The sequence below is a fragment of the Chiloscyllium plagiosum genome, unplaced genomic scaffold (assembly GCF_037043375.1).
Source record: "Chiloscyllium plagiosum isolate Xiang-an unplaced genomic scaffold, Cpla_swu_hap1 HiC_scaffold_13, whole genome shotgun sequence".
Lineage (NCBI taxonomy): Eukaryota > Metazoa > Chordata > Chondrichthyes > Orectolobiformes > Hemiscylliidae > Chiloscyllium > Chiloscyllium plagiosum.
The window spans coordinates 78,504,505-78,529,132 of NW_028270151.1; the positions used below are offsets into that span (position 1 = coordinate 78,504,505).

General features: G+C 43.7%; 2 protein-coding genes across 3 annotated transcripts in view; both read left to right on the forward strand.

The window, feature by feature from the left end:
• klhl6 (kelch-like family member 6) overlaps nt 1–9,542 on the forward strand; it is a 47,141-nt gene extending 37,599 nt beyond the window's left edge. Inside the window, exon 7 of one of the 2 annotated variants that reach the window (XM_087993795.1) lies at nt 8,757–9,542. In XM_087993795.1, coding sequence (XP_087849921.1) covers nt 8,757–9,058 — 302 coding nt within the window. In that variant the 3' untranslated portion in view covers nt 9,059–9,542. The remainder of the gene's footprint in view (nt 1–8,756) is intronic. The other variant, XM_043701841.2, reaches the window with a different exon arrangement.
• Nucleotides 9,543–21,226: 11,684 nt separating this feature from the next.
• LOC122556286 (putative G protein-coupled receptor 148) lies at nt 21,227–22,409 on the forward strand. The gene has a single exon (XM_043702913.2). It carries the CDS (start codon nt 21,227–21,229, stop codon nt 22,244–22,246), a length of 1,020 nt encoding a protein of 339 aa, XP_043558848.1. The 3' UTR covers nt 22,247–22,409.
• Nucleotides 22,410–24,628: the final 2,219 nt, after the last annotated feature.

Below are 24,628 nucleotides of genomic sequence, written 5' to 3' on the forward strand. Positions count from 1 at the left end.
CATGACTACATTTAAGATTTACAAGAATATTGCCGGGGTTGGAAGGTTTGAACTACAGGGAGAGGCTGAACAGGCTGGGGCTGTTTTCCTTGGAATGTTGGAGTCTGAGGGATGACCTTATTGAGGTTTATAAAATCATGAGGGGCATGGATAGGGTGAATAGCCGCTGTCCTTTTCCCAGGGTAGGGGATTCCAAAACTAGAGGGCATAGGTTTAATGTGAGAGGGGAGAGATTTAAAGGGGACCTAAGGGATAACATTTTCATGCAGAAGGTGGTGCGTGTTTGGAATGAGTTGCCACAAGAAGTGGTGGAGGCTGGTACAATTACAGCATGGAAAAAATATCTGAATGGGTATATTGAATAGGAAGCGTTTTGAGGGGTATGGGCTAAATGCTAGCAAATGGGACTAGATCAATTTAAGATATCTATTCAAAACAGACAAGTTGGACCGAAGGATCTGTTTCCTTGCTGTACAACTCTATGACTCTGTATCCCAGACAGTATCATTGCCATTCTTGGGATATATCCTGTCTCACCAGTAGGACAGACTTGGTGAAGTTGGCGGCATAGTGCTTTCCAGTTGAAACAAAGCTATAAAATGCCCAGGGATGTATTTAGAATTGATTTCAGATCCTATGATGTTTCATAGATCAGGTCAAACATAGGAAGAAATCCACCTGCTGATTACCACCTACAGTTCCACCTCCCCCACTCCCACCCCCACAGCCCCTGTAAGCTGATGAATCTGTTTCCCATGTTGAATATCAATTGGGAGAAGCATTTGTGGTGGAAAGATTACAGAATGTGTTCTGAGTGAGCCATTTAGAGTCATAGAGTCATAGAGACGGACAGCACAGAAACAGACCTTTCGGTCCAACTCGTTCATGCCGACCAGATATCCTAACCTAATCTAGTCCCATTTGCCAACACCTGGCACATCCCTTTAAACTCTTCCTATTCATATGCCCATCCAGATGCTTTTTAAATGTTGTAATTGTACCAACCTCCACCACTAGCTCTGGTAGCTCATTCCATACACGCATCACCCTCTGTGTGAAAAAGTTGCCCCTTAGGTCTCTTTTATATCATTTCCCCGCTCACTCGAAACCTATGTCCTCGAGATCTGGACTCCCCCACAGTGGCTCAGTAGCTCCTCTACTTAAAAAAAATGACTGAGTCCCTCAAGTACATAACTGCTGGACTGGGTCTGTGGCAAGTGGTAAGAGAATCCACAAGAAGGAAAAGCCAGCATGACCTTGACTTCACTGATTTGCCTGTTGAAGATTCATCTGTCCATGACAGTAATTGTGGGAATGAACAATGCACAGTCTTTGTGGAAATGAAGTCCCATCTTCACATTGAGGATCGTGTTGTGTGGCACTACCCCTGTGCTCAACGCAATTGACTTTGAACAAATCTGGCAACTCAGAACTGGGCATCCATGAGGTGCTGTGGGTCATTGGCAGTAACAGAATATAATTCAGCCACAAGGTGGCATATCCCCCACTCTACCATTACCATCAACCTGGGATCAACCCTGGGTTCAATAAATGGGGCAGACAGGCATGCAGGGATCAGCATCACTAATTGAGGTTGTTGGATGTCAAAGATATCAGCTCCAGGACATCTCTGCAGGTGTTCCTCAGGGGAGTATACTAGGCCCAAACATCATCATCAATAATCTACCTTCCATAAGGTCAGAAGTGTTGGGTATACTTTGTTCATTGCACAATATTCAGCATGATTCCCAACTCCTCAGATATTGAAGCTATCAATGTTGTCCATGTGCAGCAAGATCTGGATGTCATCCAGACTTGGTCTGATAGTTGGCAAGTAATGTTCACTGCAAGCACCTGCTAGGACTGACCATCTTCAACAAGAGAAAATCTAACCATTGCCCCTTGACATTCAATGGCATCACCATCACTGAATTTCCCCACTATCAATATATTGGATTTGCCATGATCAGCCATGTAAATACTGGAGCTGCAAGAGTCTTGAAATTCTGCCCCTTGTCACACCCTAACATCTGTCCACCATTTGTGAAATGCAAGTCAGGGTGTGTGGAATACTCCTGCATGATTGCAGCTCCAATCATACTCAAGAAGCTAAACACCATTCGGGAAAAAGAAGCTTGCATGAATGGCATCCCCTTTACCACCTTTAACATTCATTCTTTGCATTATCAATGCTCAGTAGCAGCAAAGTGTACAATCTAAAAGATGCACTGCAGAAATTCATCAAGGCTCCTTAGGCAGCACCTTCCAAACACAAGATCCATACTAGGACCTCTGCAGTTTGTGATACATATAAATTACTTGGATGAAAATGTCAATGGATGGCTTAGTAAGTTTGCTGAGGATATAAAGATGGTGGAATTGTGGATAGCATTGTCAAAGGATACAAAGGGATATAGATCAGTTGCAGGTATAGGCTGAGAAATTGCAGATGGAGTTCAATCTGGATAAAGGTGAGGTTTTGCACTTTGGGAAATCAAATGTTAAGGAAAAGTATACAGTTAATGGCAGGACCTCAAACAGCATTGATATGCAGAGGGATCTTGGGGTTCAAGCCCATAGATCCCTGAAAATGGCCACTCAAGTAGATAGGGTAGTAAAGAAAGTGTATGGTATGCTTGCCTTTATTGGTTGGGGAATTAAATGCAAGAGTCAGGATGTCATGTTGCAGTGTTATAAGACTTTGGTTAGGCCACACTTAAAAGTGTTGCATTCAATTCTGCTTGCCACATTACAGGAAGGATGTGGAGGCTTTGGAGAGAGTGCAGAAGAGGTTTACCAGGATGCTGCCTGGATTAGAAGCTGTGAACCATAAGGAGAGGCTAGAAAAACTCAGGTTGTTTTTTCTGGAGTAGCAAAGGCTGAGGGGAGACTTGATAGAAGTCTAAAAAATTATGAAATGCATAGGTAGGGTTGACGGTCAGAATCGTTTGCCCAGAATTGAAATATCTAATACTAGAGGGTAGGCATTTAAGATGAGAGGGAGACAATGGAGATGTGAGGGCAAGTGTTTTACACAGAGAGTGGTAAGTGCCTGGAATGTGCTGCCAAGGGAAGTAGTGGAGGCAGATACGATAGGGGTGTTTAAGGGATTTTTAGATAAGCATGTGAATGTGCAAAGAATGGAGCGGTATGGACCAAGGGCAGGCAGAAGGGATTTGTTTCATTTGGCATCATGTTCAGCACAACATCATGGGCTGAAGGGCCCATTCGTGTGCTGTACTGTTCTATGTTCTATTACCATCTAGAGGGACAAGAGCAGCAAATATTGGGAACACCACTCCTATAGGTTCTCCTCCAAGCCACTCACAATCCTGACTTGGAAATATTTGGCATTCCTTCAGTGTCACTGGGTCAAAATCATGGAATTCCTTCCCCAAGGGCATTGTGGGACCACCAACAGCAAAGAAATTATAGAAATTCAAGAGTGTGGCCGAGCAGCACCTCCTACAGGTCAGTTAGGAGTGGGAAACAATTGCTGGCCCAAACAGCAACACCCACATCCTGTGAATGAATGAATAAATAACAAACAGAGGAAAAGTTTGAAAGTTTCAAGTTGTACTTAGGCCTCTTTGACATTTATTGCAAGATGAATGTGTCACACTGCTCTGCTTCCTCATTGTTTTCTGGCCATTTTGATCTGTCACTTCCTAATTTCTACAGTTTCCATTGCAGAATATCTTGCCTTAAGGCCGGAGTTGACTAATACTTTTAGACATCTGTCTTGCGGTGACCTTATTATTGTCTCATCACATTTCTTCTGCGTATTATTGTTTGATCAATCACTTTCACTTCTCCTCTCTGCCTCAGTGGCTGTTGTGGCCCTTTAGTAATGCAGAAATTCCCATCACCTCTCACCAGCATTACACTCAAAAGCCACATTTGCCAACCATAGGCTTATTTTATCAGCCAATGATTGATAATTCCAACCTATCTCTGCATTGCTCAAGCAATGTTCTTCTCTCTGGCCTCTCCCCACTTCCCAATCAATACCCCTCCATTTGCTTGATTTCGTCCCTATCTCTACTGCCTGTATCCTAACACTGCAAGGTCCATTCACCCATCACCACTTATACTTGCAAACTGTTTGGCAACATCTTGAACTTAAAAATCTCATTCTCAGGTTCAAAATTGGTCCACGATCTCACCCTTTCCCTGTGACCTCCTCCTCCGAGGTAAGACCAGAAGGTATAGCCACAGGAGCAAACCACATGGACCTTTGAACCTGCTTGACTGTTTAGGGAGATTACGGCTGAATTTCTGCATTAACTTTGCTGGGTCACCCCATAACCATACCCCTTCACTCCCCGAAAGCTATCCATCGCCAAATCGAACAGCTGAACACTTACAGTACTCTGAGGTTCAGAATTCCTAAGATGCACAATCATCTGACTAAGGATTGTCCTATCTCAAGTGGTTTTCAAACATTATGATCTCTATAGTCCTCCAACTCTGGCCTTTTTCATCCTAGCATCCTTAACTTACCATTGGCAGATGTGCTTCCAATGTTCTTGGTTTTAAACTTGGCTGTCCGCTGATGGATCCCCAAACCTCTTTGTCTATTCCTTCTCCCTTAAGATGCTACTTAAAACATACTTCTCTATCACTGTGACTATGCATTACTTTGGGTCTTTGTTCCCTGCTTGGTGTCAACTTTCTGTCTTATTAATCTTCTGTGACAGTACGTTAAAGGTGTAATTTCAATGCAAGTTGTTGATGGCAAACTCATTCTCAAACTCAGGAAACTTTTCCAATCTTGGGCAGAAATTAGTGGCCTCCACCCTGTTGTGCGTTTGACATTTATTCAGGACAGACTTTGGCTACGGGGACCCCACTGCCTTCATACTTCCACCCTGAAGCCTGTGGTAGAAAAGATCTCACGGCGGCCTCTCTACCTCCTGCTCATAGAGACTCGTAGCTGGGCAATGTGTTGATAACCACACCCTTTGGATCAAACAGTGGAAAATGCAGGGTGCTGCTAACAAGTTCCTTGTGATGAACCCCATTTGACAAGGGTGACCCATAGTGAGACTGGTTCTTGTGAAAGAGATTGCAGACAACACAGGTCCCACGCCACTAAGACCCACCCCTGGCACCGCAGTGCAAACCATTCCTGCTCTTGTGGAGAGAGACACAAACAATGCTGTACTTCATAAGGTGTGCCCCTTACGGATTAAATGACAGACAAATTCAACAAATAAGGGTCCTACTTCTTGGGGTTGTAGATAAGTACTTGTTAACTAAAATAACAAGTAAAATCACAACCCATACAATCCATGTCAAAATACAAGAGGCTTTAAGCCATTACTCAACACAATGGTTTCAGACTGTTCCTCTGCTGATATTTGTATCTGCATGTATCAGGTGTGGAACTGACATAAGGAATTTCATATTTGTTAAGGGGAGCATCATTCTTATCACATTTGACTGACTGTGATTATGAAAATCGAGATAGCTTGAGGCATGCAGATTAGAGATTAAATCTCTAACCTGGTAAAAACTACAAGGGCAGTTGATAAACAGTAAAGTAAGCATTTCTCAGAAACTTTGATATTATATTCTGTGATAAAATACCAGAGCCTCTGTCCTGAGCAAAGTGTGGAATATTAATTGTCAATATGTTACTTCTCCAGTGAACAGAATTCCTTATAATTTAATTCAATATCTCAAACAGAACACCCATTTGGTGAAATATATTTTAATTGACTATTGCAAGCAAGGTTAAACATGCTTAAGGTTTCCAAGCTCTATAGTATACATTTTTCAGATTGCTGTACGCAAAATGAGACGAGTGACAGATGAGAGCAGCTCCCTGTGGGTCTGCTACCTGCCAATGTGCCTATGAGTAGGTCCAGGCCACAGAGGGAATTGGAAGCAAAAGGTTGCAAAGTGAAAGAAGCAGGTTTGAGATGTGGACAGAACTGGGCAGATGGTGTTCAATGTGAGAAAGCATGACGCTATGCCCTTCTGGCTCCATTAAAAACAAATGTTATCAGGAATATTTTCCGAGAGGTAAGATACACTGTGAAGGTGGGAAAGAATGTGCATGTTAAAGTACAACCCACTGGAACAAACCCAGACACAATGGATTGAATGGTCCCATTCTGTGCCATACCTTTTCTACGGTTCTGATGGTGATCCTTGTCTCAAGGGAGCTGGAATGCAAAGACTTGTAGAACCAGAACAAATAGGAACAGGAGTAGGGCGTTTGACCCCTCGAGCCTGCTCTGCCATTCAGTAGGATCACAGCTGATCTGCCAGTCCTCACATATACGTTGACACCCTTTCCTCATAATCTTTGGTTTCTTTAATGATCAAGAATCTATCTATCTCAGTCTTAAATCTGCAATTTGCCCGCACAGCTCTCTGTGGTAAGTAGGTTCTGAAGACTCTCAACCCTCTGGGAGAAGAAATCTCTGATCATCTCAGTCTTAGATTTGGTGTCCTTTTGTTCTGACACTTAGCTCTCTTGTCCTAAACTGTCCCATGAGGGGAAACATCTTCTCAGCATTTACCCTGTCAAACTCCTTACAAACATCTGATATAGTTCAATGAGATCACCTCTTACTCTTCTAAACTCCAATGATTAGAGTCTAAATCCATTTCATGTTTTTTCATAAGCCAATCCTTCCATATTAGGGATCATCCTAACGAACCTTCTGTGAACTGCCTACAATTGAATAATACCTTTTCTTAAATAAGGAGAACAAAACGTTTCTCAGGAATCCAGATGTGGTCTCACAAGCACCTTGTACAGTTGCAGAAAGACTTCCCTACTCTTATACACAAACCCCCTTGAAATAAGGGCCAACATTCCATTAGCTTTCCTGATTAACTGCTGCCCCAGTGTTAACTTTCTGTGTTTATGGAGTGAAATGATGCTTCTGTTGCATGGAGCCATGATCTGACTTCATCTGAAGTACTGGGTCCAGATCTGGATGTCTCATCTTGAGATAAATATCTTAGCCTTGGAAAGTACTTGATGGGAACCCACTGGAAGATACCAGATCCTAGGATGATATTGTGAAGGCAGGCTTCATGAACCTGACTTATATTCTCCTACATTTAGACAGTTTAAGGATAATCCAATTAAGGCAGTCTAAAATTCCATCAAAATCGAAAGGAGCCCCAGAGATAGCCACCGTCACTCAGAGGAGGTGGGGTTGGAGGAACTCGGTCTTCCCTCCATGAGCAATGGAGTAGCCTTTAAGGAAGCTCAGTATTGCCCACTCCATCCTCTGGATACCACTTGGAAGGTTTCCAGTCTTACTTAGTGGTGTTCCCATCTGATAAGAGCCCATCCTGTCCATGGTAAAATGGTACTGGGGGATTTGGTGGCTGTAGGTTGTCCACCCACCTCTGGCCCTTTACTTCAGAATTTCATACCGTGGTGGGGTGGTGGGAGTAAGGGAGGAGGAGACATTGGGCTCCTCACTTGCTCCAGTACCTTCTGGCCCCATTGTATAAGGTGTCTTGTCTCACTCTTTGTTGCCGGGGGCTGGAAAAATTCAGCCTGTGTTGTTCTTAATAAGTTGCCTGCATTTCCTTCTGCCAGACCTTTTGGGCTGTATCAGATTTTTCTGAAGCTGTATGTCAGCTTTTCTATGTTTCTGAACTTGGCAGTTGTGAAAATGGCAGTTTTAGCCATGAGTGCTGGAAAAGTTGGCCTTTGTTATGGGACCTCAGTTTAGTGTGAACAATAGCGCCATCCTCTGGACAATCTCTCATCCCTGAAGAATCTTCTTCTTAACGATCTCATGGGCTCAGTTTCACTCCTTTGTGACTGTCAGATGGATCGGTTAGTAAACCCGAAACAGGCTCCAAAACAGCTGACGGTATGAACTGTTTTCACAAGGCAACTTTGAATGGCAGGAGTGTAACTTCTAATTTCAAAAGGACAGAAGAGAGCAAAAAGGGGCAATCATGTTAATAAATAAGTCACCCTGGAAGGTCGCTGAAATGGACAGTGTGGATAGAGTCAAGACAGGGTTTAATGTGGTTCTGGTGAGAAAAGGGGATCAGGATTATGATGAATTGGGTAGGTGAAGGTGAGGGATACAGTGAAGTGGGTAGGTGAGAGTGGGGGAATACAGTGAAGTAGGTGAGGGTGAAGGAACATGGTGAACTGGGTAGGGGAAGGTGAGAGATATGGTGAACTGGGTAGGTGAGGGTGAGGGAACATTGTGAACTGGGTAGGCGAGGGTGAGGGATATGGTGAACTGGGTAGGTGAGGGTGAGGGATATGGTGAACTGGGTAGGTGAGGGTGAGGGATATGGTGAACTGGGTAGGTGGGGGTGAGAGATATGGTGAACTGGGTAGGTGAGGGTGAGAGATATAGTGAACTGGGTAGGTGAGGGTGAGGGAACATTGTGAACTGGGTAGGCGAGGGTGAGAGATATGGTGAACTGGGTAGGTGTGGGTGAGGGATATGGTGAATTGGGTAGGTGGGGGTGAGAGATATGGTGAACTGGGTAGGTGAAGGTGAGGTGTGGTCAGAAGATGAGGGGTTGTAGTTGGAGAATGAGCTGAGTTATTGGTGTAATTATGGATGGGATAAGTGGTACATGAGGGGGCACCTTTGATCTCCCTTCAGTTTTCATTGCACTGTCATTATTGAATACTGAGCTGGAGTATCTGTGGAGCAAGTCTCCTTCCTCAGTTTTCAGAAGCTCAGCCTTGGTCATCTCTAATATGCTGCTCTTAATTGCTCTCTCTTTCTCTCTCTTTCTTTCTCAAGGTGGCGCAATGAAGGCTCTCTACTGCTACGACCCTGTGGAAGACCTGTGGAGCCTGGTCACCCAGTTTGGCCATGAACGTGCCAGCTGTGGGATTGCGGCGTGCAACAACAAGCTCTTCATTACCGGAGGGCGTGACGAGAAGAATGAGGTGATTGCCACTGTGTTGTGCTGGGACACAGAGAAGCAGAAGCTGACGGAGGAGTGTGTCTTGCCCCGTGGGGTCTCGCACCATGGTAGTGTCACTGTTCGGAAGTCCTATACACACATTCGCCGCATCGTTCCTGGAGCCGTCTCCGTATGACAGCAGGACACCAACTCAATTCCTGACTCAAGGATTTCCAAAAATCCACACTGTCCTGAATTTCTACCCCACCATTTGGATGCATTCTAAGAACCAATTTCCTGTCCTGATGGTCCATTCTCTTTGGACATTACTGGGGAAATGACCACCATTTTTGCAATGGAACTCTGTGGGACAAACACTGTCTTGTCAAAATATTTGGGAATTTGAAAAGATTCTTTGCAGATTTTTGGTTTGGAAAGCAGCTACACACTAGATCTAGAAAATGCACATTGGATAAACAATATGATGTAATGGAAACACTTTGGAAACAGTGGGATGTAGAGTCAATATGTGAGGAGCAGAGAGATATTGAGAAGGTCAACACTGACTAAAAGAGATAAATTATGGGGATAGGTTGGATAGACTAAGTTGGTAGGCAAGGTATTAAGGAGCTGAAAATGTGTTGCTGGAAAAGCGCAGCAGGTCAGGCAGCATCCAGGGAACAGGAGAATCGATGTTTCGGGTTATGCCCGAAACGTCGATTCTCCTGTTCCCTGGATGCTGCCTGACCTGCTGCGCTTTTCCAGCAACACATTTTCAGCTCTGATCTCCAGCATCTGCAGACCTCACTTTCTCCTCAAGGTATTAAGGAACCAAGGTGAGGAAATAATTAGACTAAAAGGTACGGGTCAAATATAATGTGACGCTAAGTAGAGTGAAGCTATTAAGAGTGAAAAAGGGAGAGTACAGACTCAGCAGCTCCTCTAGAGCATCTGGTGATGGCCCTGCTGAGTTATTTTGGAAAGTGTCATGGACCTATACTGCATGAATTTAGGCTGATTGCCCACAAATAACACTGGATATTTAATGCTATTTAAATAAGCAGGTGTAAAACTTGATGATGAACAGATTAGCCATATGTTAGATACTATAACACCCTCTAACACGTTACATATCTCAGTGACATGTTCCCTCCAGTTCCATTTGCCAAACTTTTGTTTTTAAATTTATGATTAATTGGACTTCAGATTCTTTTAAATAACACATTACCAATGTGGTTCCATGTGAATTTGAGTTCTGACTTACTTGTGCACCGCAGACTCTGTTCTTGTAAACCCCAGCTGGAGTTTATCTCACAGGTTATACTTTGTGGGGTTGAGTCTGGGTGCAAGGGTTGAAGTCGTATCTTTTCGTTAGATTCTTGATCAGCCTCAGCCCTGGTCTAACAGCAACAGCTATTTCCACTGCTTGTGCCCGCTTGCCCCAATTCATGGCACTTGATGCCCAAAGTGACCCACATGCTGTTGGTCCTCTTCATCGGTCCATTGCAGCCCAACCATGGGGAAAAAGGATGAGAGGCTGGGAGAAGGAAGGAGGGAGACATGATAAGCTTCCTGGGAGAACCACTTCAGCTGGGCTGAAGTTTAGATTTAAAAAACCGTGGGCAGTGAATAGAATTAAAATTAAAGCGTGCAAGCATCTCAAGAGATATAAAACATTATACTTTAATGAAGTTTCAAAGGCAATCTAACTGGGCTGGTAAATGAGCAGTTACCAGAGAAGAATTACGGGTTCATCTGGAAAGTTCCGGGAGAGATCAACGTTTGTGAAAATTTTAAAAAAGTTTTGCAAAGTATTCATGGTGTTTAAAAGTATTTCAAAGTTTGTAAAAGTTTTAAAACGTGTTCAAAGTTTTTAAAGGTATTTATAAAGAAAACAACTTGCCTACCTTTGAGGAGGCGGCTGTGTCTTCATCTGATGACATATGCAAAAACACATGAACCAAAGAGTTAAGAACACGAGTAGGCCATTCAGCCCCTCAAGCTTGCTTCACCATTTGATAAGATCATGGGTGCTCTGACTATGGTCTCACCTCCACTGAGCTTCATACCGCTGATACCCTCTCCTTCCCTGGTTCACCAAGAATCTACTATCTCTCCTTTAGATATATTCGATAACACTGCTTCCTTCTCGGAAAAACAGTTCCAAAGGTTGCCAAAACCTGACAGGAATTATTTTTCGTCATTACCATCTCAAATGATAGGCCCCTATTTTAAAACTGTGTTCCCCGGTGCTACAAGAGGAAACATCTTTCCAGCATCCACTCTGTCAAGTTCCCTCAGGATCATATATATTTCAATCAAATCTAGACTCCAACTGATGCATGTCCAGTCTGTCAAAACCCTTCCTCACAAGTTCAGAAGAGATTTACCAGGATGTTGCTGGGAATGGAGGGTTTTAGTTATAAGGAAGGACTGAATAGGCTGGGACGTTTTTCACTGGAGCATAGGAGGTTGAGTGGTGACCTTATAGAGGTTTATAAAATCATCAAGGGTATGGATGAGGTGAATGGCAGGTGTCTTTTCCTGAGGGTGGGGGATTTCAAGACTAGGCGATATATTTTTAAGGTGAGAGGAGGAAGATTTTAAAAAGACATGGGGGGCAATTTTTTTACACGGAGAGTGGTTCGAGAGTGGCAGGTGCGGCTCTAGTTAAAATACATTTAAATAAGTACATGAAAAGGAAATGTTTGGATGGATATGGGCCTAGCACAATTAGGTGGGACTAGTTTAGTTTGGGATTATGGTTAGCATAGACTGGTTGGACCAAAGGGCCTGTTTCCGTGAAATGGCATTTTCTTATTCTCATCACATGATACCCCTCGGCAAAATCATCGTGAAACACATTAGGTACCACCTACATATAAACAGCGTGTTGGAAATAGAAGGCCAGCTGACAGGCATACTTTTGGCTATTAACATCTACAATTAACATTCTCCTGGTGAGTGGACAGTGGGGCTGGTGGACCCCCTCCCAACACTTCAAGGAGATCGGGTTTCAGATATAAAGAGAAATTGGACAGACTGGAACTTCTTTCGCTGGAGCATAGGAGGCTCAGGGATGACATTATAAAGGTTTATAAAATCACGAGGAGCATAAATAAGGTGAATAGCAAAAGTCTTTTGCCAAGGGTGGGGGAGTTTAAACTTAAGGGGCATATTTTTAAGGCAAGAGAAGAAAGATTTAAAAAGGACATGAAAGGCAACAGGAGGTGTGTGGAACGAACTGCCAGAGGAAGTAACAGATGCAGATACCCTCACAACCATTTAAAAGATATTTGGATAAGTTTGTGGATCAGAAGGGTTTGGAGGGATATGGGCCAAGCACAGGCAGGTGGGACTAGTTGAGTTTGGGAATATGGTTGGCATGGGCTGGTTGGGTTTGCTTCTGTGCTGTCTGACACTATGAACATAAATGTGATGATTTGGAGATGCCGGTGTTGGACTGGGGTGTACAAAGTTAAAAATCACATAACACCAGGTTATAGTCCAACAGATTTAATTGGAAGCACACTAGCTTTTGGACCGTCGCTCCTTCATCAGGTGGTAGTGGAGGGTTCAATCCTAACACACAGAATTTATAGCAAAAATTTACAGTGTGAATTGAAAAATTGATTGTCTGTTAAGCCTTTCATCTGTTAGAATACAGTGATAGTTTCACTTCTTTCATGTGTAAATCACAAAACCTTTTTATAAAAGAAGTTGCATTCTCAGGTTAGCTGTTAACAATAGTGACAGCTAGACAATATGTTGAAGGTGTGGGCCCCCTGTGTTCTCTGTCTATGCCATGATGTTTAGATTGATTCTAATGTAAAAAGTGAGAAAACGGAGTTTTACATGAATTCATGCAGTTTTTTGAGCTCAGAGTTCTACATGAATGCATGCAGTTTTTGAGCAAAGTACAATGTAACCCTGCAAGTACAAATTCATCCCACAAAATATATGTATGCATATGGGTCTTTGTCTCTGTGTGTGCGCCTGTCTGGGTTGGGGGTTGTGTGTGTGAGAAAGTGTATGTGTGTGTGTAGTGAGGGGGTGTCTTAAGTCTTAAGTCTGTGAGGGGGTGCATGTGTGAGTGTGGGAGTGTGTGTGTCTGTAAGGGTGTGTGTGGGTGTCTGTGTGTGCATCTGTGTATATGTGTGTCCATGTGTATGTGTGTATAGGAGTGTGTGTGAGAGTGTGTGCATGTGTAGGAGTATCTGTGTGTGTGTGTGTATAGTGCAATAGTGATCACCTGTAATGTGACATGAACCCAAGGTCCCGGTTGAGGCCCTCCCTATGGGTACCGAACTTAGTATCAGCCTCTGCTCAGCCACGTTTCTCTGCTGCCTGTCCCGAAGTCCACCTTGGAGGATGGTCACCCGAAGGTCTGAGACTGAATATCCTGGACCACTGAAGTGTTCCCCAACGGGGAGGGAACCCTCCTGTCTGTTGATTGTTGTGCGGTGCCCATTCATCCGTTGTCGTAGCCTTTGCTCAGTTTCCCTAATGTACCATGCCTCCAGGCATCCTTGCCTGCAACATATAAGATAGACAACGTTGGCTGAGTCACATGAGTACCTGCCATGTACAAGGTGGGAGGTGTCCCCATGTGTAATACTACCCTCACAGACTTAAGATGCTCTGCACTCACTACAAACACACACATACACTTTCTCACACTCACAACCCCCAACCCAGAAAAACACACACACACAAACAGACAAAGACCCACATGCACACATATATTTTGTGGGATGAATTTGTACTTTCAGGGTTACATTGTACTTTGCTCAAAAACTGCATGCATTCATGTAGAGCTCTGAGCTCAAAAGCTGTATGAATTTATGTAAAACTCAATTTTCTCACTTTTTACATTAGAATCAATCTAAACATCATGGCATAGACAGAGAACACAGGGGGCCCATACCTTCAACATATTGTCTAGCTGTCACTATTGTTAACAGCTAACCCAAGAATACAACTTTTTATAAAAAAAGATTTTGTGATTTACACATGAAAGAAGTGAAACTATCACGGTATTCTAACAGATGAAAGGCTTAACAGACAATCAATTTTTCAATGTATAATTTCAGTTACATCACACTGTAAATTGTTGCTATAAATTCTGTGTGTAAGGATTGAGCCCTCCACTATCACCTGATGAAGGAGTGACGTTCCGAAAGCTATTGTGCTTCCAATTAAACCTGTTGGACTATAACCTGGTGTTGTGTGATTTTTAACATAAATGTGAATCTTGTCCTGTACTTGGCAAACAGAAAATGGAGGATAAGCATGTTATTGAGACAATAAGGCCACTAGGCAGAAATAGGCCATTCGACCCTTTCCATTTCTATCTCGGGCGACCGAATTAACACGGACATTTACTATAAACTGACCGACTCCCACAGCTACCTAGACTACACCTCCTCTCACCCTGCCCCCTCTAAAAACGCCATCCCATATTCCCAATTCCTTCGTCTCCGCCGCATCTGCTCCCAGGAGGACCAGTTCCAATACCATACAACCCAGACCGCAATTTCCCCCCAGACGTGATCGACGATGCCCTCCACCGCATCTCCTCCACTTCCCGCACCTCCGCCCTTAAGCCCCGCCCCTCCAATCGCCACCAGGACAGAACCCCACTGGTCCTCACCTACCACCCCACCAACCTCCATATACATCATATCATCCGTCGTCATTTCCACCACCTCCAAACAGACCCCACCACCAGGGATATATTTCCCTCCCCTCCCCTATCAGCGTTCCGAAAAGACCACTCCCTCCGTGACTCCCTCGTCAGGTCCACACCCCCCACCAACTCAACCTCCACTCCCGGCACCTTCCTCTGCAACCGCAAGAAATGCAAAACTTGCGCCCACACCTCCCCCCTTACTTCCCTCCAAGGCCCCAAGGGATACTTCCATATCCGCCACAAATTCACCTGCACCTCCACACACATCATTTATTGCACCCGATGTGGCCTCCTCTATATTGGGGAGACAGGCCACCTACTTGCGGAACGTTTCAGATAACACCTCTGGGACACCCGGACCAACCAACCCAAACACCCCATGGCTCAACACTTCAACTCCCCCTCCCACTCCACCAAGGACATGCAGATCCTTGGACTCCTCCATCGCCAGACCATAGCAACACGATGGCTGGAGGAAGAGCGCCTCATCTTCCGCCCAGGAACCCTCCAACCACAAGGGATGAACTCAGATTTCTCCAGTTTCCTCATTTCCCCTCCCCCCACCTTGTCTCAGTCAAGTCCCTCGAACTCAGCACCGCCTTCCTAACCTGCAATCTTCTTCCTGACCTCTCCGCCCCCACCCCCACTCTGGCCTATCACCCTCACCTTGACCTCCTTCCACCTATCGTATTTCCAGCGTCCCTCCCCCAAGTCCCTCCTCCCTACCTTTTATCTTAGCAGGCTGGACACATTTTCCTCATTCCTGAAGAAGGGCTCATGCCCGAAACGTCGATTCTCCTGCTCCTTGGATGCTGCCTGACCTGCTGCGCTTTTCCAGCAACACATTATCAGCTCTGATCTCCAGCATCTGCAGTCCTCACTTTCTCCTCCCATTCGACCCATCAAGTCTGCTCCACCATTCCATGAGAGCATGGCTGATCTGCTAATTCTCAACTTTACTTGCCATTCCCCCCAACTCTTGATTTACCTTAACAATTAGGAATCTCTGTCCCAGGCTTGAATATACTTAATGGCCCAGTCTCAGCAGTATTCTGCTGTAAAGAATTCCACAGATTCACCACTCATTGAGAGAAGAAATTCCTCATCATCTCTTGGCTTAAATGGATGACTTCTTATTCTAAGGTTATGACCTCTGGTCCTTGATGCTCCCACAGGGATAAACAACCTCTCCGCATCTATCCTGGCAAGCCCCAGAGGTTGCCTCTCATTCTTCTAAACTCCAATGAGGACAAACCCAATCTACTCCACCTCTCAAAATGTAGTCTTTCCATATTCAGAATCAACCTTAATGAACCTTCTCAGACTGCCTCCAAAGTCAGCACATCTTTTCTTAGATAAGAGGTCCCAAACTGCTCACAGTATTCTAGCTGTGGTCTAAATAGTGTTTTGTATGGTTTTAGCAAGACCTCCCTACTTCTATATCTTACTTGAATATCTTCACATCTCCATGACCTCTCATGATCTCTGTGCCTCAGTGGAAGAGTCTGTTCCACATATTGAACATTCTCAATGTAAAGAAAGAAGAAAGTTTGCATTTTGCCAAAACTTTCCAGAACCACGTCATGTCTCAATAAATGGAGTACCGGTCACTCAGACGGTAGAGGAAACCCAACAGAGAGTCTATGCACAGCAGGATCCCACAATGACCGGATAATCTGTTCTTGTGATGCTTATTGAGGGACAAACATTAGACCAGGAAAACTCCTCTATTCTGCTTTAAAACAGGAGAATCGTATTGTTAATATTTTCCTGAGGTGACAGATGGGAATCTCAGTTTAATTTCTCACGTGTAAGAACAGCACTTTAAACAGAGCAATACTCTCACCAGAATACATTTTCTGCTCAAGTTTCGGAGTCAGACCTGAACACACAACGTGCTCATTTAGAGACAAGAGTGTGACTGATTGATTCACAAATGATACTGGTAAGAACTCACTCCTGACCCACCAATCTGCCCTTACTGCAGATGCCTGGAAATCAGAAATAAGAACATCAAGTGGTGGAAATACACAGCAGGTCAGCCAGCATTGGTGAAGGAAAGGACAGAGTTAACTTTTCAGGTTGATGGCCTTCATCAAAACACCTGTGCCTCCTGGCTCAGAGGTAGGGACACTACCACGGTGCCACCATGTCGCTCTTTATATGTGCTCAAGGCACTTAATCGATGCCTTCCACTTGTATATCCTTAACATTAATCAACACACCTTCAACATTAGCTATTTCAAATTCGGATTATGGGATATTTATCACAAAGTTAAAGATTCAAATACAGAGGTTGTTGTTGAAGTAGAGGTATTGAAATCTATTTTTCCCAGGAAACACATTTCCACGGTAATATCGCTGAAAGAGCCAAATGTTATTCACTGCCTGTTGGTCAATGTTTGACAAATCTTCATGGGAACCTTTGCACAGATGACTAGTTTTTAAGATGGCTGCCAATGGTTGTCTTCTCCTGCAGTGTTGGTACTGTACTGGTGGTCTGCACAATTCCTTTAAAGTCTGTAATTCCCCCATCCCATTCCTCCTTGCTATCCTCCACACCTGTAACTGTGCTTATCAGTGGCAATAATTTACATGAGCATAATGGTACCTGGTGTAATATTTATTTGCTTGGTAACTATGGCAGAGATAGCCTTGCCTGGTTATTCAGGTGTGATGACAATAGTGTTATCACTTCATTTCCTAATGTGTCAATAGCAGCAATATTTACTGAAGTAGCCCCATTTCCACCCAAGAGATGATTGGCTACTGGGAGGTTTACTTAGCAAAGACTCCATTTCTAAAAGCACTTTAGCACCAGCTCAGTTCAGTCAGGTGAGTGAAAACCTTAATTTATTCTATGTACAGTTAACGCATGGTTGCACTGGCTGGAAACATTCCATTTTTAATGGGCTTCGCTTTTTTTTGTTTAACAACCTTACTGCTTAAAATGGAATGAGATGTGAATGTGTGCGAATTATAGATCAGTCAGCGCAACAGTTTCTGTGGCAGACAAAAAACCAGAAATTGTGGTGGTCTGGCAATATCTGTGGTAAGAAAGCAGAGTTAACATTTCCAGTCTGGCGACTCTTCATCAGAACAGAAAGTTTGTGTGGAAAAGACTAACTAAGAGTTGGAAATCAGAAAGTGATGGGGAAGGAGAGGGAGTGCTGGGGGAAGTGAGGAAGTCAGTTCTTTACTGTCACTATCCCTTGCTATGAACAACTGCTAAGCTATGACTTTCAGAATCTCCTGGATTTCTGCTACGCCAGTGGGACAATGCCCCTCAACACCTCTTAAGTTTAACTTACTTTTCCACTTGTATGCAAACATATTTTGCAGCTGGAGATGTACCTGAGAGAAAATCTGTTTTTAACAATTCAGGTGAAAAACTTAAGCCAGTTTTGGAAAAGTTCTCGTTCACCTGTGTGTACACTCAATCATTTATTGAACTTTCATCCACTTCCTCGCTTAAGCCCTGTCAAAACCCTCAGGATAAAGTAAGAGAGATTGTCTATCTGGTCAGGTAAACTCATTATGCAGTTATTCAAATAAATAAGACCCAACAACAACAGGTTGCATTTATATAGTGCCCATTAACACAATAAAATGCCCAAAGGTGCTTTGCAGGAGGGTGTTCAAACAAAATTGGGCACAAAGTGAAATAAAGAGATGTGAGGACAGGCAGTCAAAAAGGAGGATTTTAAGGAGCATCTCAAAAGAGTTAAGAGGTGGAGAGGTTTTGGAAGGAAATTTCACAGTTTTGGATTCAACATAAAATTATTATATATACTGAAATAAGAGAGATCCTATCAAACTTTAGAATTCCAGAAATGAAGTAAAGCAAAATCCAGAGAAGTTAGAAAATGGTGCATTTCCAGAAACAATTCTTCAATTCACGATAGCTGATTGATAAACACTTCATATGTCCGCACGGTAAAGAGGTTTAAAGAAAAACTAACAAAGTAGTGTTGGAGAAATGTTGTCACCCCTAAAATGTGGTGATTTCAAAACATAACTATCTATACAGTCAAGGACAAATGCTGGAGATTGCAGCGAGTCAGACAGCATCTATGGAGAGAGAGCAAGCTAGCACTTTGAATGTAGATGACTCTTCATCAGAGATCGCCTTGAAATGTTAACTTGCTTTCTCTCCATGGATGCTATCTGACCCACTGTGACTTCCAGCATCTGTTGTTTTCAGTACAGATTACAGCGTCTGCAGTACTTTGTTCCTACATCTATAGATAGAAGTGCTGTGTATAGCATATACCGTATTACACTTGAAAATTGTTGAACGTTAAATATATTATCCTTTAAATCAATCCTTGTTTAAGTTTCTTAATACATTGGCCATGTTGTAAATGACTGCTTGTCCCACTCACTCTTCTATTTACTCCTGAGGACTGCTGTTTTCCTGCATTACACTAATCTCAACACTTCCTTAGATCTTCATTGACAGTCAAATGGGATTTTGATGCCCTAAGTATAGAAAAGATGCTCTAGAAATAAACAAACAGTTACTTTGGTTAATTTAAAATATTGGCATCTTCCACTAATTGCAAATACTGAGACACTCTCTGGGATGCCCTGGAAATACTGACAGACTTCTGAGGACCAAGCACATTATTGGCACATTCCTGAGCACCCTCTGTAAGTATTAACTCATCTCGGCAATGACTGTTCGGCTTCTGCAAATTGAGGGGCCTGTCTAAGCCATTGAGGCCAGTGAACTGTCACCTTGCTCCAGATTGTTACAGCTGATGTTTAAATTCCTGCTACCCACATCAGGTGTCCATCTTGTCTCTTTATCAAACAGTGAGCTTCCAATGATTGATGAATGTCATATCTGGCAGGAGTAGTCAGTGAGTCATTCGATTTGCCTGACCATGATAACCCCTCAACCTGCTAACCTTTGGTAAAAATCTACGTCATTGATATAGCTCCTTGAGCTTGTTCTATTATTCATTCAGCACTTGGTTGATCTGTACTTAGAATCCCTGGTGAGGAAGCAAGCCATTCAGCCCACTGAGTCCACATTGCCCCTCTGAAGAGCATCTCGCCTACATCCCCCATCCCTGTAACCTTTCATGGCTAATCCAATTAGCTTGCACATCCCGGGCAATTTAACATGGCCAATCCAGCTAACCTGCACATCTTTGGATTGCAGCAGGAAACTAGAGCACCCAGAGGAAACCCATGCAGACACGGGGAGAATGTGCAAACTCCACACAGACAGTCGCCTGAGGCAGAAACCAAACCCAGGTCATTGGTGCTGTGAGGCAGTCGTGCTAAATACTGAGCCACTGTAACTCTGTTTACTCGCCTCTTCTCTCTGTTATAGTTTGTCTGGCAGTCCAAGTTGCTGTAGCAACATGCAGTTGTCCAAGCAGATTGTCGCCTGGAGCAATGGATAGTGAGGATAGAGGGTACAATTTCTTTCATTACATGTGCGACCAGGAAACTCCTACTCTGATCACCTACCTCTGGCCTGTGATGGAAGGATTTGCTAGTTAATACTCAACATGTTTTATCATATCTTCCTTGGCCATCAGGTCCTGACACACCCACTGCACACCTTGACCTCTGTTTGCCCAAACTCCCTTGATAAACATAGATCTATATGATGAAAGTTCCGATGAAGGGCTTATGCCCGAAATGTCGATTCTCCTGCTGCTTGGATGCTGCCTGACCTGCTGTGCTTTTCCAGCGCCACACTTTTCAACCCTGATCTCCAGCATCTGCAGTCCTCGCTTTCTCGAAGATCTACCGAGTTCACGTACTGTGCTCAGATTCATCATTGCACTTTTTAAACAGAAATAAGTAGTGAACATAAATCAATTGAAACGTGTTGGCAAGATGACTTAGGCAATTTTGATTTTTCATTCCCGTTTTGTCTTTGAGTCTCTCTCTTTAAAAATTTCCACAAGATTTAAAACTTGAGAGCATTTTGTACCGATTTGGGACTGTTTCTCCTTAAGCATTGGAGGCTGAGGAGTGACCATGTTGAGGTTTATAAAATCATGAGGAGCATGAGGGTGAATATACCAGGTCTTGTCCCTGTGGTGGGGGAGTCCAGAACTAGAGGGCATAAGATGGTTTAAGATGAGAGAGGAAAGGTTTGAAAAGGATCTGAGGGGCAACTTTTCCATGCAGAGGGTAGTGCATGTGTGGAATGAGCTGCCAGTGGAAGTTGTGGAGGCTGGTACAAATACAACATTTAAAAGGGTCTATGAATAGGAAAGGGTTAGAGGGATTTGGGCCAAATGCTGGCAAATGGACTACATTAATTTAGAATATCTAGTTGGCATGGATGAGTTGGACTAAAGGGTACATCTCTATGACTTACGACTTTGCTGTTAAATTTCAACCAATGCTTATTTACAGCAATCAAGAGGTGAGAATCAAGTGCCAGATTATGCCCATATGCCTATCGATCTTGGATGGGATGAAATCTGGATATCGACCCCCGAAGAAAGGAAAATAGTGCACAGTGGAACAAACAATGTAACGGCATCATGGCAAATGGCTGAAATTCCAATTTGTAACCCAAGCCCCAAAGCTGGGAGAAAGTACATTAAGAATCAGCAATAGAGAAGTCTGCAGGAGATCATGGCATCAAGCTGAGAAGTTGGCATTTCCCAATGCTGTCTCCATCAGACTGGGAACACAATGGTTTTCCTTGGGATCAGTGTTTCCAATTTCACTGTGAACTTGCCGGGCAGGCTTTTCAATGCCACCAATGCCAGCCAGGTCTGCACTTTCTCCGTTATAAGCATGTTTCAACAGCGTTTAAACATGTTTCTCATCTCTGTGACTCTGTGTCTCGTGGGTACATTGTTGGCTAACCCACTGCTGGTGGTGCTTATTTTGTTAACAAAACGGTTTCGCCAGGAGACAAGATACGTGCTTCTGGCCAACATACTGGTGGCAGACCTTATTTTCCTACTCCTCAACAGCCTTATATCCATAAGCATATCTGCGCAGCAGTGCATGCCCACATTGCTCTGTGATGTTGTAGTTATTGGACGAATCGTATCTGAATTGAGCAGTGTCATTACCATCACAGTTATGGCGATTGATACCTATGTGGCAGTTAGCTTCCCACTACGTTACTTGTCACTCATATCCCCGTCCCGAACCATCAAGCTTATAATCCTGATTTGGATTCTAGCATCAATGTATCCACTCATCTTGCTATCTGCAATCCTGGCAAAGCAACCAGCTCTTACTCATGGTCACAAGATGTGCCTCATGCTGCCGCTCCCAGAATTGAGCTCTTTTGACCACCACCTGATATTAGAAATGAACATTTTCCTTCTGTGCATCATTTTGCTCTTTTTCCCAATGGTACTGTATTGCTACGTCATGCTGTACGTCAAAACAAGGAGCTCAGGCATCTGGGACAGTGTCAAATCCAGGGCGAGAATGACTCTACTAATACATGCGATAGTTCTCTTCCTGTATTTCGTCCCCTGTTTGATTTTTAGCTTCGAGATTTTGTTCAGAAATTCACACCTCATCAGCCTCAGTGATAGAATATGGCTCCACTCCATCAACATTCACGTTTTCATGATGCTCCCACGACTGCTGTGCCCTTACCTTTATGGTTTGAGGTATAGGGAATTGGCAGAAGCAGTCAAGAGGCTACTTACAATAAGAACCCATCGCGTACATGTGATAAACACATAGGAGCCCAAAGTATCTCCAGGGAGTAGTCGATGTTATCTGACTTGGAAGGGACGCTGTTCCCATTGCACCTGCTGTCCTTGTCTTTGTAGAAGTCTCAACTTTAGCCCCCTGCTGACTCAAGGGTGGCAAAGTGTCCCGTACAGTTTACTAATGCGAGGAAAGGGGCCGTGAATGGGTTGCTCATTGCTGCATATGTGTATCAGTGGTGTATAGCCTGGTCCACCATCAGAATGATGAGGTGCATTGTGCTACTTGAATTGGAGACTGAAAGTCTGGCTAGAGCCCAAGAAATAGCATCTCTCTCAGATCGACAGTCAATGACGCAAGTGAGCCCAGTAAAGCAGGTGATCAATTCCCCATTATCAATTATCTTTCCATGGCAAAGGTTTTTAAACATATAATGGTGCTCAATGTTCTTGAGATTCTACTTTGACTCAAGTGGCATTTTAGGCCAACAACTTTGTTTATTTGCCTATTGATATTGTTGTTCCTGCCTCCTCTTCAAACTGGAACATGCCTTTAAAACCTGGGACAACTGCCAAGTCCAATATGGACAGCATTCAGACTGGGGTTGAAATGTTCAGAAACCATTCTGCCTTAAGTGCTTCTGCTCAGGGGCCAGGTCCGGAACAGATTAGTCGATGCCTTACTGGAAGTATTGTTGAAAACGGTCTTGAAATGTAAATATGTTTTATAAATTACTGGAGATATAGTTCATTTTGTTTATAGACAAAGGTAGACATGCTTCCTCCAAAACAACTGTCATGATGCTCATGGCAAATTAGAACGTGTGTAGTTTTATGTGAATGTGAGAAAACTGTATCATGTTGTACAGGTTTATGTCCCAACAGGCCACTTAATGTGCATCCCTGAAATTAATAATAGTCACTTCTCAGTGAGGTCACAGTATCTGAATGCTGGATTTGTTTGATTGACAATTCAATTAGGAATTTGTTGACATTATATAATGTGAATGCTGTTGGAGAGTGGGAGCTGAATCACATGCCATTTTAACATTGCACCTGTGAGACAGAGTGATCTATGGGAGGTAGAATTTACTAGATTATAAGAATAATTGATACATTATTACATTTGTTACACTGTACTACTGAAAGGTCTCATACACGCACTTCCCTTGGAAGTTTGTGTACTAAATATTCATTTCCCAGCTGGCAGATTAGATTAGATTCCCTACAGTGTGGAAACAGACCATTTGGCCCAACAAGTCCGCACCGACCCTCCGAAGAGTAACCCACTCACACCCATTTCCCTCTGACCAATGCACCTAACACTACGGGCAATTTAGCATGGCCAATTCACCTGACCTGCACATCTTTGGATTGTGGGAGGAAACCAGAGCACCCGGAGGAAACCCACGCAGACACGGAGAGAATGTACAAACTCCAGACAGACAGTCACTCAAGGCTGGAATCGAACCCGTGTCCCTGGTGCTGTAAGGCAGCAGTGCTAACCACTGAGCCACAGTGCTGTCCCCAAATCGTGCACATGATTCATTTCTCAACGACTCTATCCATGTCTCTGACAACTCTGCTTCTGAACCAAATTGTTTGCAACTCCAGAGACCCACAGCCCTCAGAAAGAAAATGTTTCCTCATCCTTGTCTTAAAAATAAGGTGCCTCATTTTTAAACTGAAATTCCTAGTTCTAAATTCACCCAAAAAAGGAAACATCCTTTCAACATCCACCCGGTCAAGTCCCTTCAGGATCCTTTACATTTCAATTAAGTCACCTCTGACCCTTGTGAACTCCAGAGGATACAAGCCTCACCTGTCTAGCCTTGAAGCTTCATTTAAATTGTGTCATAAGACCATAAGACATAGGAGTGGAAGCAAGGCCATTTGGCCCATCGAGTCGACGCCACCATTTAATCATGGCTGATGGGCATTTCAACTCCACTTACCCACACTCTCCCCGTTGCCCTTAATTCCTTGCAATACCAAGAATTTATCAATCTCTGCCTTGAAGACATTTAACGTCCCGGCCTCCACTGCGCTCCATAGCAATGAATTCCACAGGCCCACCACTCTCTGGCTGAAGGAATGTCTCCTCATTTCCATTCTAAATTGACCCCCTCTAAATCTAAGGCTGTGCCCACGGGTCCTTATCCCTCCGCCTAACAGAAACAACTTCCCAGTGTCCACCCTTTCTAAGCCATGCATTATCTTGTAAGTTTCTATTAGATCTCCCCTCAACCTTCTAAACTCTAAAGAATACAATCCCAGGATCCTCAGCCGTTCATCTTATGTTGGGCCTACCATTCCAGGGATCATTCGTGTGAATCTCTGCTGGACATGCTCCAGTGCCAGCATGTCCTTCCTGAGGTGTGGGGCCCAAAATTGGACACAGTATTCTAAATGGGGC

What these genes read in the sequence shown, in the direction of transcription:
- LOC122556286 (XM_043702913.2), top strand. Translation starts at nt 21,227, where the DNA reads ATGGTTTTCCTTGGGATCAGTGTTTCCAATTTCACTGTGAACTTGCCG.